Here is a 17,657-nt window from a genome sequence, read left to right on the forward strand (position 1 = left end):
CCACCGGTGGTGTTGATGTATTAAATCTCTAAAATACTCATAAATCAGATGTAATTGTAATACCATTACAACCAACCATATACATGATTCTTTTACTTGTACTAGGCAACTCAACATGGTAACTACCAAACAGTTCCTTTATAAGATAATTATAACGAAAGAAATAGTTGGTATCATAATAAGCCAACAAAACGCTTTTGTTGTTGTCAAAAGCTCATTTTGTGGAGAAAAGAATAACGTGGCCTTTATCAGGAATGAAAAAGAATAAAAGGGCAAGAGAATGTAACAATTTATTGCAAAGAAGTCCTGAGGGTAGTATCCCTTCACCATCCTGAAGGCTGATTCAGAATAAAAGATTTATTTTCAATTCCTTAGATGCAGCTGGAGTCTCTTCCATGTATGAATCTCCTCATCCAATCAGATACCACAAGAAACCTCGTGCGCCAACTGACTTGTTTACTGAATTTTACAAGGAGAAAAAGAGATACAATTAGAACTAAAACAAAAACTTGCACACACAACTCATCTTCAACACAAATATATTAATTACCATCATGTTAGTTGCAAGGAAGCACAAAAATACATATCCTAACAAAACAAATGGAGTGTACCTTGCATAAACAGAGTACCATAGCCATTGCGAGCTGTGGCCTATAGAAACCCAATCTCCAGGCAGCTGTGCAGCTGTTTGCTCTCCACCCAAAGGAGCAAATTGACCAAAGTGCCTATACCTATCACCCAAAGAGAAACGAGACAATAAATAAATGCCAGCAATATGTACTTAATAGAGATGCATGATTTCAGCAACTTAGCTTGTAAAACAAGATGACATGATTGCAAATATAGGAAAGTGCAGTAGTTTCTTTGTGAGTTGGGAAACGAGTTATAAGGAGGATTCTGCTATTTGGCCAGAGGATATCACATCATCACTGCAAAATGTTCTAGTCTTTTTTAAGTGTGTAAATTCATTTTGTAACTGCCATCACTGTGATGAGCAAACATGGAGCAAGTCCACTTCATTGCATCTGTAACCATTATATGCCATATGCTTGAGTTATTAGTTAGAAATATTTAGCTAGACTCATTCTTTCATTCTGTAACTGTCATAACTATGATAGACAAACATTTAATAATCTATGGATCTAAGCATATTGGCTGTAGTCATCTTCTACAACAAGTGTATATTCTCTTTCCTAATCTAGTTATTTATACTGTCTTTCAGTAAACTGTGTATAATTACTAGATGAGTTAACGAGTCTTTGTAATATATGATTTTTCTTGCAATGATTTATAAGTTGATATGCGTGATTTATGTAATCACTGGAGGACATTCATAAGGTACAACAGAGCATGATTTTTGTGTTAATGGTCATGGTTCCATGATTTCATTTCTAAATCCAATTATGCAGCTTAACAAATAAAATGTTATCTGGTCTTTGTTTAACTTATTTGATTCAAAGATTAAGTCACAACAGGAAAAATGGATTTGGAAGATAAAGAGGAAGAAGCACCTCCAGTGGAAATTCCTCTAATACAAATGACCATTTAAAAGGAACACAAATTTGATCAAAAATAGAAGCAAGGTTTCAGGGTAGAAGTTCAAGTGATGATATTGTAGTCCAGAACAGAAACAGCAGAAAATATGGTTTTTTTTTTTTTTTTTCAGAAATGCACTTGAAATCGTACGATATCCAATGAAACTTAAAAGGCGATATATTTTAATGAGATAGCAACTTGCATATCAAAAAGAACAAGGAAATCAAACAGCATAGAACGGTTACCGGAAGGGATGAAACCGATGACGACCCGATCCTCTCATACGGAGGGGACCTTCAGGGTTCTCCTCACATATCTTCATCTTGTTAAAGCATTTAGCAAGATAGTTACCTTGTTGTGCAGCAACCTGGAATATTACACAGACAAAAGAGAGAAGATGAAAAAAAATCCCTTTCTCAAAATAATATCTTGAAAATATTCTCCCTTGTCTTTGGGAAAGGCAGTTCAGTTGAAGATATACCTGGGCAGTTGCAGGAAGCATCTTAACCCGTGAATCCACATCAGCAAGAGCTTTCTTAAACTCTTCAATATTCAATTCCTTAGATTCTTTGACAGCGTTGCTATTTGCATCCTTAAATAGATCTATAAAATCTTTCATTTGTTTGCTCTTCAAGTAAAGCTCCACCTGGGGGTACCTCTCGCAGATATCATCTAGTACATCTTTGATTTCTTTTACAGTTAAAGTTCCAGAATCATCTTTATCTGCAACTCTAAAGATTGCAGAGATATCTTCCTGAAATAAAATTTGCATTAGATTGGTATTCTGAGAAAATTATTTATACTAGAGGATAGAAATTGCATCGATTTAAAGAACATGAATAAATTCTTCGGTAAAGAAAATAAAAGGGTAGATTGAATAATTTCTGAGTTACTTTAACATGTCTACTAGGTAATTCGCAAGTCTTGTGTGGCATTGACAACACAACAAATTAGTCTTTGGCTCTAAGAAAGATTTAAGTGCAAGATAATTTCATAAAACAGAAAGGAGAAAAGGAAAGGATTAAAAGGAATTTTTTTGAACAAGTCTCAACAAGCATACTAAACACTCAATAAGACAATCTTAAGAAAACACATATATGGACCATTGCTTCAAACATACCATGACTTTTCTCTGGCTTATTGTGGCACAGTCACCGAGCGCATACACACCATCACAATTTGGTACTCTCAACCACTCATCAGTGGCCAATACACGCCTATCAGCCTTTATTAAAGGAAAAACAGATATGAAAAATTAAATCACAAAACGGCATCAGTCAGCATATGCTGAAAAAGACCAAAGTTACAATGATTCTGGAGAATAAGAATAGTAATTAACCTGTCCAACTTGTTTCATGAAATCCAGTATAACTGGACGGGTACCAATACCAGTAGACCAAACAACCATTCCATAGGGTACTGATATCTCTCTTGATGATGCACTAGTCATAGTGATGGCCTTATCAGACACCTTAACAACCCGGAAATTTGTTTTGACATCAATACCATCTCTCTGAAACTTTTCTTCAGCAAATTCTGTTATCCTTTTGTCAAACCTACATGTTAATATCAACAACAAATAAACACTAGTTCTCAATTATGACATTTATGGATAAATCAGTCATACCCTTGGAATAGATCAATTATACATTCTTTTATCATGATATCTTTGTTTAGACCAAGAACACACCCATTTGTGACTGCAAATGATAAATCTGTGAAGCTGTATTTGTGATATTTAATATTACCAGTCACAGTACTAAGTGTTTCCCTTCAAATAAGTGCATACATGACTTCTACGTGAAAGTTCAAAAGAGAGACTATATGATGTGTGGGCAATCAAGGTACTGCATAGCACATATGCAGTTTTGGGGATGCATCTGTGAGCACATCATGGTTCAGATTAACATGATAAAGAACAATAAAGTACAAACTAGTAAACAAAAAGAAAAGTAAAACAAAATCCTAAACTTACAAAGAATGATATCTATGCTCTTTAAAAAGTTAAGTAATAAAAACCATGAAAAAGCATATTCGACCCAAGCATGTTATCATTGATTGTAATTTTTAACATTAAACTAATACAATTATATAACCAATAGCAATAAGGAAGAATATTACATGAATGCAATCAAAATGTTCAATACTTGGATGACCACAAAAGCACCTGCAAAATAGTAGGCAGCCACACATGCAGTTCCACATCACAAATGCTGTAATACCACACCTTATGCAATGTTCTGATATGATCAGATTGTATAATGCAGCAGCATAAACTGCCTTTTTAAAAACATTGATTAAGGTGATAGAAAGAAAAAAAAAGGTCATTCAAGAACAAGGGTAATGTTTGTTTGCTGAAGTAATCACATGAATAAGAAAGAAAGGGATAGATCTAAGCACTTTATATATATATATATATATATATATATATATATATAATCATGGCACGAGTGATAAGAATTAGTGACAGACAAAATCTTTTTTTTCTTTTAGTTGCAGCTTGGATGTCAGAAACAAGTAACTGTTATAACTAAGTGCCTATATTTCAAGGGTCGACAAAAGATATGATTCAGCAATATAGGCAGATCAACATCGCACTTGGATAATTCTTACATTGTCAAAATATGGTCCCCAGCCTCAATTACTGAAATTTTCACCAAGTCTTTCACAGTAGGATACAATTTGGCCAAATCTTCACTCACAAAATCGTGCAATTCTGCTGCAAATTCAACACCAGTTGGACCGCCACCAACAATGACAAAATGAAGATTCTTCCTTCTATCTTCTTCACTAAGCTCTGGAAGACTGGCTCTCTCAAAGCAGTTCATGACACTCCTTCGGATTCTTTGTGTATCCTCTATTTCCTACAAAAGGATGTCTCATTTGCTTAAGCTCTTTAACTTTTGGCTTTTAAACTAGCAGAAGAAGATCATAAAAATAAAACAAACAGAAGATATTTCAATAAACACAAAAAGGGTAAAGGATTTGGATAACAGATGATATTATTGTCAAATGAATCAGAAATTTTCAATAAAGAAACACTAAAAAAAAAGTTTATGCAAAAACATCTCCCACAATAGCACCCAACCTTGTCCACAACTAGTTCAGTAACCTTTATGTTCTATATTTTAGCTAAAAAACTCTCCCATATGCTAACTTATTATGAAATTAAATCGAACAGTGGAATGGCCTGGAATTCTGTACAGCAGGTAGAAGTACACCTTAAGAAAATGACAGTTCTCCACCACACCAGGGGTGTTGAAGGTATTTGGCTTTGCTCCAAGTGCAATGACTAAGTAGTCATAATCTACAGCAAATTCACCACTTCCATCCATGTTTGTCCAGATATTAGAGCAGCAGAGGACTTTCTTGTTAGTTGGATCAATCTTATAACATTCAGCTTCCCAAAATTTAATTCCTCCAACTTTCTGTAGCAATAAAAGTTAGTGAGAACAAATTTCCAAGGATAGATGAAACAATAATAACAAAAGTCAGCAGAGATTCAAGAATGGCAACACTTGAAAATACCTCGCTGTTTTTGTATGCGAAAATAGAAAAAAGAAAGTGTCCATTAAAATACTGGATAAGTACCTTGTGCATGATCTTGCGAATTGGCTCTACAATACTACGTGGCTCCACTGTTCCACACGTGACGCTTGGTAGCAAAGGAGTGAATAAAAAGTAGTTACGAGGTGATACCACTTGTACATCATATTGTGAGGCATCTAAGTTTCTTAAGAAGCTAGTACCAGCCCAACCAGTTCCAAGAACAACCAACTTTTTCTTTCTGGTTAATTCAGATGTTTCAAAATCATGGTCGGACTTTGCGTCAGCATATGCCAGAACACCACCACTACTGCAAGAAGAGAAGAAGAAGTATTACTTATCATGTTTACTATCCATGGGAAGATAGATAAGAGCAGGAGTCTATCAGAAGGGTGAGAAATAATGAATAAATACAATGATCATGAACCACTAGCCTTCCTTTGTGCAAAAAGGCATCAGGCATCCAAACCGATGAAAAGTAAAGAATAAACTCTAGAATACATCACAAAAAAGAAAAATACTAAAGGCACTATGGCATCACATAATTGTTTCTAGATGGTACATAGTCACGTCCAAACATCCACAGACTGTCCTTTAGGATCCACTAGTCCGCCTTTAAAGCTTTTGACTCCAAGAACCTATGAGGTTCTCTTTTTCTTATTTCTTCTTACTTTAGTTTTATTTCGGAATAATGGAGTAGTGATCCCGCATCATCAGTAGTGTTCGGGTCATATGTTGAGCACCAATTCACAGTGATGTTCCAGATAAAGCAGGAAGCCAAGCATTAATCCACAGGCGAGGCTGATCCACAATTCATTAGCTTTAATACACCCTTCCAAGGTATCCCACCCTCCTGTCCTCTTCAACCCAGGAAGCAGATCAAATGGTCTATCAATATCTTTTCTGGTATTAATCCAAGGAATGCCAATAACAAATATAAAGCACCACGAATAAGATACAGAAAGAAGAAGATTAAATACTATTTGGTGGGGAAAAGAACAAAAACACAAAAAAAGATTTATTAAGACGATATTCCCCCCTTCTTGCCCTGATGAAAGGCAAGGTATTTTAAGAAGTTCTAACTTCCTTAAATACTCACAATTCCAGTGTCACATATAACCTAAGTCTCCTAGTTTAGGCGTCAAATTCTATGGAGATTTCGACGTCACTCGATAACGAACCAAAGAACCAGAGAAACTAAGACTACGCTGAGTAAGGATATAAAAGATAAGAAAGAAAATCTGAAAGAATTCTTGCATAAACTACTTAGACTGGGCATATTATGGAACGCAAACAACAACAAAATGTTAGCAGATTAAGAGAGCACAACGCAGGAAAGAATCGGATATTGCTAGACCAAACCGTAAGAAACGAAAGCAAAATATAATGGAAAAATAATCAGATCCAAGGAGAAATCAACCAACGAAAAGGAGAGTAGGGGACCTGAGTGCGCATATCACGATAAGCTTGGAGATGGTAGGGCGCCGTCGTATCGCTTGCGACGCTCGATCCAGGAAGGACGCCGAGAACCGCATCCCTTCTTATTATTTATCAAACTCCAATATAATAGAAGCAATAAAGAGAAAACACAAGTGAAAGAAATCGAAACAGGGAGAGAAGGCAACGTAGAGAAGAAGAGAGATGGAAGTTTCAGGGTGGTCGCACGGCCTATTTATAAGGCCGAAAATGCTCCAGGTGCCGACCTGGGGCACGGCAGACCAAGTTGGAACACTCCGTGAGGAGTCCGGAGTCCCGAGCCCAGTCCGTCTCCCGTTTGTCCCCCTCTAGCAGGGGGCACGCGGCTATCAACCAGAGGTGGGTCGAGCAGGTTTATTTTTCCTCCCTTCCAAAGAGGGAGCCGTCACGGCTTGGAACGTCACGATCCGGAGGCCCGAGTTCACCGCTTCTCCCTCTCCCTTCGACTCGATGTGAAGACACGTCAGAGATTGGATGTGTGTCAGCGGAATTTACGTATATTTAAATCGTTCTTTAACCTAACCTTGATGCAATCACCGCAGTATGGACACGGTATACGTTCCTTCGTTTTCGGTCTTTAACCTAACCTTGAGTCAAAAGAAATTGGATTTGTTACAAGTTGGGTAGAATTTCACAACATGATTGGGGACCAAGAAATTCGAAGGTTGATTCAGATATGGACAGGCAGCCATAAGATAGCGCATTGGTTTGTCGTTCCTTCCCTCCGGCTCTCTTCGATCGACGTACAGACGGCGAAATCCGAAAAGATGACTCCACAGACAGAAAAAGTTCATCGGCATTGGCTTCGTTTCCACACTTTCTGGAAGAATCCGGCAGTCGGATTGACCCTGGGAAAAATAAACAAATAAATAAAAACAAGCGTGGGACACGAGGGTAAACAAACATAGGGTACGCATCAGGCGGAGGAAGATATCTTTTCTTTTTCTTTGACTAGTTTTAATATTAAAAATATTCAATTAGATCCTACCAAGTATTGCCATCTCGTGACTATTTCCCTTTAGATTTTAGGAATTCGTCCCAATATCCTCTTATTCTCGTTTGAAATTAGAAAAGTTGATTTCCGATGAGATAGTCTAGCAACTTCTAGGACGATAATATATAACTACAATCGTCAAACCGAACACAAAACAATGAGATAGGCTGTTTAATAGTTGGTTGTTTGAACGTATATAATTTGGACGTGCAACAGCTTTAATGCCACTAAACAAATTAATGTTTTGCTTGAGTTTTGTTGCTTCCAGTTTGTGAGTCGCGATCGCATTTAGGATCTGCCGGAGAAGTTTTGCTGACGGTTGGCTTTTCACCGAATTGTACTTTCTCGTGAAGCAGCGGTACTCAGAGTCACAAGCTTGGGGAGAGCCTTTAATTTCACCCACCGACTCATGAGACAGGGATCTTCAATCTTAACCCTTTCATTTCGCTGCTTATATAGGGAAGTAGCTTGAGAAATAATGTTACATGATAAAATCATTGAAAAACATAAACCTTTGTTATAGATCTAAAATATGGAAAGAAGAATGAAAAAAAAAAAACATTATGGAAAGAAAGTTTGAATCAAAAAGTTCTTCAGATATGAGGTTTGAGAACAAAAAAAAAAGTAAAAATACAAAATCATGTTTGAAGGAGAGTGACAGTGAAATAAGCATAAATGATTTGTCTACTTAAAAGTGTTTTCTTGAATGGAATATGAGAGTCCAACTTTCTAAGGGTTAATATCTATTTTAACTCTTGTGGTTTTAGTCATTAACCTCAAACTCTTACGGTATACTCAAGCATAAAATAATCTCTATATTTTCAAAGACGTAACATATAAATTCCTCCCGTCAAATCTAAGTTAATAGATGTTAAAATCTAATTACGTAATATATTAACTCATAATAAATTATTAATATAATGACACATGTAATTTAAGATTAAAATCCATTTTAGCCCCTACGGTTTTGGCCATAGTCCTCTTAGGCCTTTTATGGTATACTTGTGTCTATAATAACTAGTACATTTTAAAAAACGTAACATATAAGATCCTCTCGTCATGTCTTGAGTTAATAAACATTAGAGTCTGCTTACGTAATATATTAGCTCACAATAAATAATTAATATAATGATATATATTTTAAATTTTAAAAAAATTAAGACCTCAAACAATGGCGGAAGACATCATGGAAGTGATCACCAACAACAATACTGAGTTGCTATTACCTAGCAAGGCACCGTATGTACATGGCCTCTCTCGTATTGACACGATGAACTTAGGAGCTTCCGATCCTGCCTAGTGGATATGCGTCGACCAATCTGACGCTAAGCACGCAATAATCTCTTGGTCCCTCTTCTTCCTCCTCGATGTCTTCATCCCTATCACCTTCCACTTCGTCCTCTCTTGTGCGCTCACCCATCGCGCTTAGGACATGATGGTCCAGCCCTCCCTCAAATCCGCCTCCAACCTTTGCTACCTCTATGTCTTTACTTTCATCCATCGCTACGACCTTCGCCTCTTTCTTTTCCTTAATAAGTCGATCGAGAAGAGCGAGCGAGTATAGGAGGGCTCCATGGACTAACTCAACCGCTCCTTTCACTTACTCTCTGTCTTCATGATGTCGTGCTTCGTGAGAGAGATGACTTACAAAGTACCATGATACTTATCAAGATTAGAGCGAATGTTATTCATAATAGTAGACAACACCGTGATAAGAGACGTGATGACATACGCCTTGAAGCTAATGAGTAACATCCACAATATAAGTAGACTATAACATCTGTTAACTTAGACTTAATGAGAAACTTATATGTTATATTTTTAAAATATAAAAATTATTTTAAACATGAGTAAATTATAAGGGCTTAAGAGATCCTTGACCAAAACCATAGAAAATGAACCTTAATCCTAAATTATACATATCATTATATTAATAATTTATTATGATTTAACATACCATATAAATAAATTTTAACGTTTATTAACTGATAAAAAAAATTATATATTAAAATTTAAAAAATATATAAATTATTTTAAATATGAGTAAACCATAAAAACTTAAGAGATCCGAGATCTAAACCATTAAGGTTAAATAAACCTTAATCATTTTACTAAATATAATATTCCTTAAACTAAAAGGTGCAAAACACAAAATTTAAAAGGGCATTAATCTGGCTGATTAAAAAGAATGCTCTCCGAAAAATGTGAGTAAAAAATAATAAACATGTTCAAGCGAATAAAAAGATGAAAGTATCTTCTTGTGCTAAATGTCAGGTGTACTGTTATGAGTTTTGAGTGTATGTGTGTGTTGTTTGTGTGCTGTGTGTTGTTTGTGTGTGTGGTGTGTTATAAGTTACGTATGTATGTGTGTATTTTTTATATGTTATGTGTGTGTATAGTATATGTTGTTTGTATGTGTGTTATGAGTTGTGTATGTTATGTATATTATGTATGTGTTGTGTGTGTAGTGTGTATTGTTTGTGTGTTGTGTATGTTATGAGTTGTGTGTTGTGTATGTTATGTGTGTATTGATATCAGTTGTATGTTGTGTATGTTGTGTGTGTTTGTGCGTTGTGTAAATGTGTGTGTAGTGTGTTGTTTGTGTGTGTGTGGTGTGTGTTATAAGTTGCTTGTGTATGTGTGTGTTTTGTATATGTTATGTGTGTGTAGTAGTGTGTCGTGTGTGTTATGAGTTGTGTGTGTGTGTTTTGTATATTATATGTTGTGTGTGTGTTGTGTATGTGTATGTGTATGTATGTCTATGTTATGAGTTTTGTGTGTGTTGTGTATGTTATGTGTATGTGTATGTATTGTGTGTGTGTCTTTTTGTGTTGTGTGTTGTTTGTGTTATGTGATATTTTTGTATGTTATTTAGTGTATGTTATGTGTGTGTAGTATGTGTTGTTATGAGTTGTGTGTATATTATGAGTTGTGTATATGTTATGTGTATGTGTAGTGTATTGTTTGTGTGTTGTGTGTGTGTAATATGTGTTATAAGTTGTGTGTGTGTATTGTGTTATGAGTTGTGTGTATATGTTGTGTGTCTAGTGTGTTATGAGTTGTGTGTGTCTAGTGTGTGTTATGAGTTGTGTGTATATGTTATGTGTGTGGTATGTGTTTATGTGTATAGTGTATTGTTTGTGTGTTGTGTGTGTATATATCTAGTGTGTGTTATGAATTGTGTGTAAATCATGAGTTGTGTGTATATGTTATGTGTGTGTGGTGTGTGTTTGTGTGTATAGTGTATTGTTTGTGTGTTGTGTGTGTATGTGTGTGTATATTGTGTTATGAGTTGTGTGTTGTTATGTTATGAATTGTGTATGTTGTTTGTATGTTGTTATGTTATGAATTGTGTGTGTTGTGTGTGTTTGTGCGTTGTGTATATGTACGTGTTGTGTGTGTATAGTATGTGTTGGTTGTGTATTGTTTGTGTGTGTATGTGTGTATATGGTATGTGTTATAAGTTGTTTATGTATGTGTGTGTTAGTATATGTTATTTGTATGTGTGTTATGAGTTTGTGTTGTGTGTGTTGTATATGTTAGTTATGAGTTGTGTGTATGTGTGTGTGTTATGAGTTGTTTGTGTATGTGTGTGTGGTGTATGTGTTGTATATGTTATGAGTTGTGTGTATGTGTGTGTGTTATGAGTTGTTTGTGTATATGTGTGTGGTGTGTGTTGTAATGAGTCGTATGAGTTATATATGGAAATGAGATATTAAAATTTGGAAATGAATATATGTTAATGCCAAACTTGAAAGTATATATAGACACGTAAAGCCACATATAAAAAAAAAAAGACTGGAATTTAGTATTATTTGAATTTATATTGGGATTCGGATTCGTTTAACCCAATACCTGATCCGTTTGCTCACCCAATTAGGCTCTCTCTTCATTGCGTTAGCCTATCTCGTGGATCGAAGTCGGTGTCCAATAAGATCATAGGTGTTATACACATCGATTAACGGTTGAGATGCTTTCAGCAAATGGATCTCATCCGTTAGATCGATGTGGACAAACATGGGAAAACAAAACCGGAGGTTACGATTTAGCACCTGCTTGGAGCAATCGGCGCCAAGAGCGGCGTCCGCAGGCTCCTCCTCCGCCTCCTCGATTTTTCCGGCCACTTCTTGGCCTCCGCCGCCACCTTCGTAGAGTCCCCGGCGTTTCGAATACTCCTCTCCTCCGTTGTCCCCGACGACGCGCCAGCGGTGCTCCGGAAGTCCGATCACGGTGGAGGGTGAAGAGTGCCGCACAACCCCGCCGGAACCTTAAGAAGAGATAGGCAGTTTCTACTCATATTTTGCTTGAAGGTGACAGAGATAGCATATACGCACCGTGGTAGCCCGCGAGCTCCGTTTATACTCTCGTGATCCGAAACGCCTACTCTAAAATCCTCAAAACCCCTTCTTTCTTTGGCGGCGCCTCTTCGCCACCGATGGAAGTGGTGATCGCCTCCTCCCCGGTGGACGTCGGCATCGGTTGTTGGGACCTACGCTCGGGCTCCGAGCAGCTCCGGTACCGCTCGTGCTCCTCCGCTCCACATGGCCTCCTCTCCATAGCCGGCCGCTTTCTCGCTTCCTCGCAGCTCCGCGATTCCCCTTCCTCCGCCTCTTGCCCCATTTTCTTCTGGTCCTGGGATAAGGTGAGTCCTAATCCGAACCTTTCTTCCACATCTCCACTTCACGCCCTGTTTCATACTCGTGTTGGATAAACGATCTCATAATTCTCGCTCTATGTTTCAGCCTCAGGTGGAAGTTAGGAGCTTCCCGGCTGAGCCGATTGGACCGCTTGTTTCCAATTCAGAAGGAACTTACATCATGGGAGGAGGACCATCCGGCATCATCTACCTCTGGGAGGTAATATTTTGCTTTTCCACTTCTGATTTCTTAGGCAAGATTTGCTTTTTCTGTCGTCTTCTCTTTAAGACACTGGTATGAGAATTTTCCGTCTGCTTGGGACTCAAAATTTTGATGCACGACTTTTGGTCTGTGTGTCCAAATCTGTTCTTGATTCTCTCATCCACCTTGTTTAAAGTCAAAGGGGCCGTATTATGCTTTCATTTTTGGTTTTGATGTCAAAGTTTGTTTTGTTTTGTTTTCTAATGTTTGTCTTGTTAGCTCCCTCTCTTCATAGAAAAACTCATAAGAAAAGCTTAGATTTATCTTTAAATTTATCAAGGTTGCTAGTGGGAAATTGCTCACAAGGTGGCATGCACATTATCGGTCTGTCACCTGTCTCACTCTCTCCAAGGACGAGTCTTTGCTAATATCAGGGTCTGAGGATGGCTCTGTCAGAGTTTGGTCCCTTATGATGTATGTAATTCTTAGTTTTTTTCTTGTCGAAATTGTTCCTTTATGTTGTCTTGTCTAAAATGCTAATATGATTTTTGTAATGTTTGTCAGGATGTTTGATGACATGGCAAAGGCTTCTGCTGGTGTTCTTTATAGATATAGCTTTTCGGAACATGCTTTACGTGTCACTGATGTTGTTACGGGACATGGGTTATGCAACTCCATTATCATCTCAACCTCAGAGGATCGAACATGTAAGGTTCGTTAGTTGTTACACTTTGTACTTATTTGAAAAGAGTAGTTGGTTATATTAGGAAATTAGTTGTCAATAGAAACAGAACCAGATGCCGAGGGACTTCACTGTTGTGTAACTTCAACTGAAAAATTTTGAGGTACACAAATGATGCATCTGAATTAAGAGGTTAATTTCCCTGAATTAGATGATAGCTTATAATATATTATCTCATAACTTACTCTTAGTCTTTGTTTCAAAACAAAGTCTAACTCTGCTCCTCAAGCTGAACATGCTGATGGTAAGAATCTTTCTTTTCAAAATTTTACTGTAGTGGCAGTATCTTGGTAGCTTGAACAAAAGTTATTTGCTTTATTCTTTCTTTGTCCTAGCCCAATTTAAACTTTGACCTTATGAATGTAATGATAAAGTAGATTATAGATGCTTATTAGGGTCAAGGTGCTCTCAATGGTGTGACCACCTTTTTTGCAGAATGTCAGTTCTATTACTGCAAGCTTAACTTAATTTACTTATATGTTGAACTGAAAAGATAATTTTAATCTGTTGTTAGAAAATTGATCCCCCTTCCTCTCAATGCTAATTGTCTATGTTCGTATTTTATATTTTGAAGATAACTTCTTTTGACTACTGCATATGTTCCAGATATGGAGCCTATCTGAGGGTTTGTTATTGAGGAGCATTACGTTTCCTTCCATAATAGATGCTATTGTAATGGATCCTGGGGAGCATGTGTTCTATGCTGGTGGCCGAGATGGCAAAATATATATTGCAGCGCTAAATGCTGAATGCAACCGCAATAGCATACATGGGATGTTCATCATTGGTGCCTTATATGATCACAGGTCTCAATATGCTGTTAGTCAGTTTTGATAATCACTTATATACATGTATATATTTACCAACAATTGTGTTTTGTGTGTTCTGGCAAATTTCTATGAAGAGACTATACTGTAGATATCTAATTTGTGTTCTTAGATATATCAGAGGTTTGTTGTATTTGATGCTTTCTATTTCCAAATTGCCTTTATCTTGATGTTTTAGTTTTGAATTTTTCATGTAAGCTTGTCATTGCTTGTCATTCTGCATTTCCTCAAAAGTCAATTTACCTTTACCTTTGGGTCTTGGAATTTTACATCTCACCATCTTTTCCTGTCCTTATTGTTTGTTCGGCTGCATCAAGTATAACAGTAGCAGAAGACCTGGGGTTCCAAGAGTCTGTTTACCAAAGGTTTTGCTTATTTTTGATTTTTTTTTTTCCAAAAGACTTTAATCGCTTTCTTTTATAAGAAATATTTAGCTGAAATATTTTTTTGACCTTAACATTTTACCTTAGAGAGATACATAACTAAAGTAATTTAGCTTGCAGTTTGATTTGCATGCATGCTTATATGCACTAATATATAGGTGTAACTTCAATGCTTAGTCTAAGCTCTGTGGGTAATCATAATTGTTTCATGTTTTGTTGACCCTTGTTAAGTTTCAATTGGGAAATCGTCATTGTCTTGTTACTGCAAGTTGTGTTAGACATATATGTACTTCAAGTGCACTTTCTGTATCTTGTATATGGATTCAATCACATTTTTGCTTTCTTCTTCAGCATTTTCCTTTTCGTGATTTAATTTAAGCTGTTTTTGTCATCCAGTAAGGCAATAACATGCCTAGCATTTAGCACGGATGGAGTTACTCTAGTGTCTGGGACTGAAGATGGTATTGTCAAAGTTTGGGATACGAAAACCAAGCATGTTACTCGTGTTTTGAAACATGCGAAAGGTACATCAATAACTAGGATTCTAGTATAAAAAATGTTTAAATTACTTCGGATGCCTAATTATGTGATGCTCTTTCCTCTTCCTGTTATGACATGTGCATGTAATGGATTCCTATGTTACTATGATTTCTAACTATGTATTTACTTGTACCTTTCACTATCAATCGATGCACAAGTTATGATTAGTGGTGTAAGGAGAGATAGAGGAAGATTAAAAAAATCTTTATTAGTCAATTAAAAAATGATCTGCTGGTTCTTAGTTTAATTAGTGATATATTTTTTCTTTTGCTACGGACAAGTAGTGAAGGCGGGATTTGAGCTCGGTAGTTTGTCAAAATCTTTATATGCTGAGTTAGCTAGGACTTTCACAATATGTTTGATGAGATTTCAAACCTTTAATCTCAATCAGTGATATTACCTACAATAGAGCAAAATTGTGGATAGAATTCCATATAGGGTGACCACGAATAGATGGTTTAGCTACTGTGTCCATATTTTTAGTCATACATGCATAAACAAAAAGGATCTATGTTGATGCTTCTGTTCTATAACTTTTCTATTATTAGCTATAAAGATCTCTACAATTGCCTCAAGTATCTCGTCAATGCAAAGCATGACGTATTGCTTATTTTCATGCTTTATTATCTATATAATTACCCAGTTTTCATAGACTGAATCCTTTTATTTTTTCATTATGGATTATTCTCCATTTTTTGAAAACTTGTTTGAAGTTGTTGAAAATTGAAATCTTCATTATCACTATGATACTTCACTTCCCTAACTGCATACAAATTCATGTTGATATATTCTTAATTGTAATTATGCACTTTGATTCACCTCCCCTTTAATCCGGAAAAAAACAATACGATACGGTTGTATGTTTGTTGCAGTGACTACTAATTTAGACCTCAACTTTTAGTTTCTTTTCCTAGTGATTAATAGTTAACAAGTAGGAGGCTTAAATTGATGGTTGATTTTTTGTGACAGGTCCTATCAACAATGTTCTTATAGTTAGACAGCCATTACTTCGAAATCCTATATCAGTGAACAGGAAGCATTTGAATTTGTCATTGCCACCCCCACTGAGCAAGTATGTTGATTCTACAGATGCAGAAGTTAAAACTAATGCTATTGTATTGCTTCAGTCTCCTTGCCATGATCCAGAAGAAATAAGATTTTGCAGCTCATATGTGATGGAGAGGCAAATCAAAGAGCTTCAGGTATCTTACTTATCTATGATACCCATTTTCTGCTGAAAGCATTCGACTTCAAGTAATATGTCTGTATATCTGAACATTAGATGCAGTTTCTTTTATATATACATTGTAACCTTTGGTGCTTTGGTGTTTCCTCTTTGATAGATAAAATTTTAATGAACTTACCAAGAAACCTTTGATATCTGAAGGGGCATGATCTTAATGTCTGTCTTAGCAATGCTTATTTCAGTCTAAACCATCCAAGTAGGTATTTTAAACCCAGATGGGACTTATGATTAACACCTTTATGCTATAACCTGTACCCATATTCAGGCAATGAATTAGATATAGTTCGTCAGGTAGGTTATTTTATCATACATTGCACAAAACTATACCAGTCCGGGCACGTGCCTGAAAGGAATATGCTAGAATGAATGCATTTGTAGCTGGAGAAACTTTCCATATTGCTTGTTGCTAATGATGAAGTTTTTTATTCTATCACTTTTAATTCATTTTTTATCATCACAAAAGCCTTGATATTTTTTTCTAATTAGTCCAACTTAGGCTATTACTTTGACTATTTGATCCATGAAGAATCAAAATGCTTCTCACTAACCTCTTACAGAAGATATTGGACAACAGAGATACCTCTTAAAGAAGAATTATGGCCTTTTATCTCTACTTGAATGGTTCAATTTTATGGTCTTTAGCTCATGATATAATATGGCATTCTTCAAGGACATTGTCTGTTTTGATATGAACTTGGCCTCTCCAAATGATCAAGAAACAAGCACACTGCTGAGTGCTGATGATGACATTTCTGTTTCTTTCTTTGTTTTCCCCTTCAGAAACAGAACACTTCAGGTGCTGCTGAAATGGAGATGGAAAGACTTAGGCTGGAATGTAAAAGGAAAACACAACTGGTTCAGCAGTGGAAGAAGCTGTATCAGGACATGCAGTCTCTCTGTGTAAATGAGCTGATGGATGGAACCCTGGTGAGCGACAGCTAAAAGCAGCAGCATAAGAACAGCTTTAGTGTAATCATGAAAGCCATCTCTTACTATGGTTTAGCTTTTGTTGTTATATGGTTTTTTAGTAGCCCAAATTTTGCTTGGTAATTCTTGCTACACAAGCGATTCACCATTATTATGATAGGTGGTGGGATGTCTTAATAGCTTCAAATTTGGGGTAAGCAACTTATGAGTTTAGTCTAACAGACTTCGTTTCATTTTCAGAAAAAAAGGCTTGATGAAAGTATTTTTTTTTAAATTCACAGTTCATCGTGTTTAAGCAACTGCAGATATCTCTGTTGTCCAATATCTTCTCTATTAAGAATGTTTTGTCTTTGGAAAAAGTGACTTCCCAAAGTTCTCTAGTTTAGAATTTGTAGCTGGAAAACAGATTCTCTGCTGTTGGGTACGTAAAAGTATTTATCACCATATGCTACTGGAATTCTTAAAATGTCAGAAATAAGATGAGATTTCAACATTTACATATTATTCTTGCAAAATTAGAAATAAATTTTAGTATATGGTATATGTCCTAAATATTAAGAACAGAGATGCTATGGTTACCCAATGCTAATTATGATCAATTT

General features: G+C 36.2%; 2 protein-coding genes across 2 annotated transcripts; one reads left to right on the top strand and one right to left on the bottom strand.

Moving 5' to 3' along the window:
• Positions 1 to 119: 119 nt before the first annotated feature.
• On the bottom strand, positions 120 to 6,842 carry LOC103982075 (external alternative NAD(P)H-ubiquinone oxidoreductase B2, mitochondrial). Its single transcript, XM_009398878.3, has 10 exons — positions 6,526 to 6,842; positions 5,128 to 5,392; positions 4,758 to 4,964; positions 4,150 to 4,400; positions 2,876 to 3,092; positions 2,657 to 2,761; positions 2,018 to 2,290; positions 1,782 to 1,903; positions 612 to 731; positions 120 to 459 (listed from the first exon to the last, which is right to left on the bottom strand). Exons 1-10 carry the CDS (start codon positions 6,615 to 6,617, stop codon positions 372 to 374), a joined length of 1,740 nt encoding a protein of 579 aa, XP_009397153.2. The 5' UTR covers positions 6,618 to 6,842; the 3' UTR covers positions 120 to 371.
• Positions 6,843 to 11,600: 4,758 nt separating this feature from the next.
• On the top strand, positions 11,601 to 17,354 carry LOC135635565 (protein ROOT INITIATION DEFECTIVE 3-like). The gene is made up of 8 exons (XM_065146717.1): positions 11,601 to 12,194; positions 12,295 to 12,408; positions 12,731 to 12,864; positions 12,955 to 13,102; positions 13,739 to 13,938; positions 14,739 to 14,866; positions 15,852 to 16,084; positions 16,909 to 17,354. The coding sequence occupies exons 1-8, from the start codon at positions 11,988 to 11,990 to the stop codon at positions 17,068 to 17,070; spliced, it is 1,326 nt and encodes a 441-aa protein (XP_065002789.1). The 5' UTR covers positions 11,601 to 11,987; the 3' UTR covers positions 17,071 to 17,354.
• The last annotated feature ends 303 nt before the right edge of the window (positions 17,355 to 17,657 follow it).

This window comes from Musa acuminata, chromosome BXJ3-4, assembly GCF_036884655.1.
Source record: "Musa acuminata AAA Group cultivar baxijiao chromosome BXJ3-4, Cavendish_Baxijiao_AAA, whole genome shotgun sequence".
Taxonomy (NCBI): Eukaryota; Viridiplantae; Streptophyta; class Magnoliopsida; order Zingiberales; family Musaceae; genus Musa; species Musa acuminata.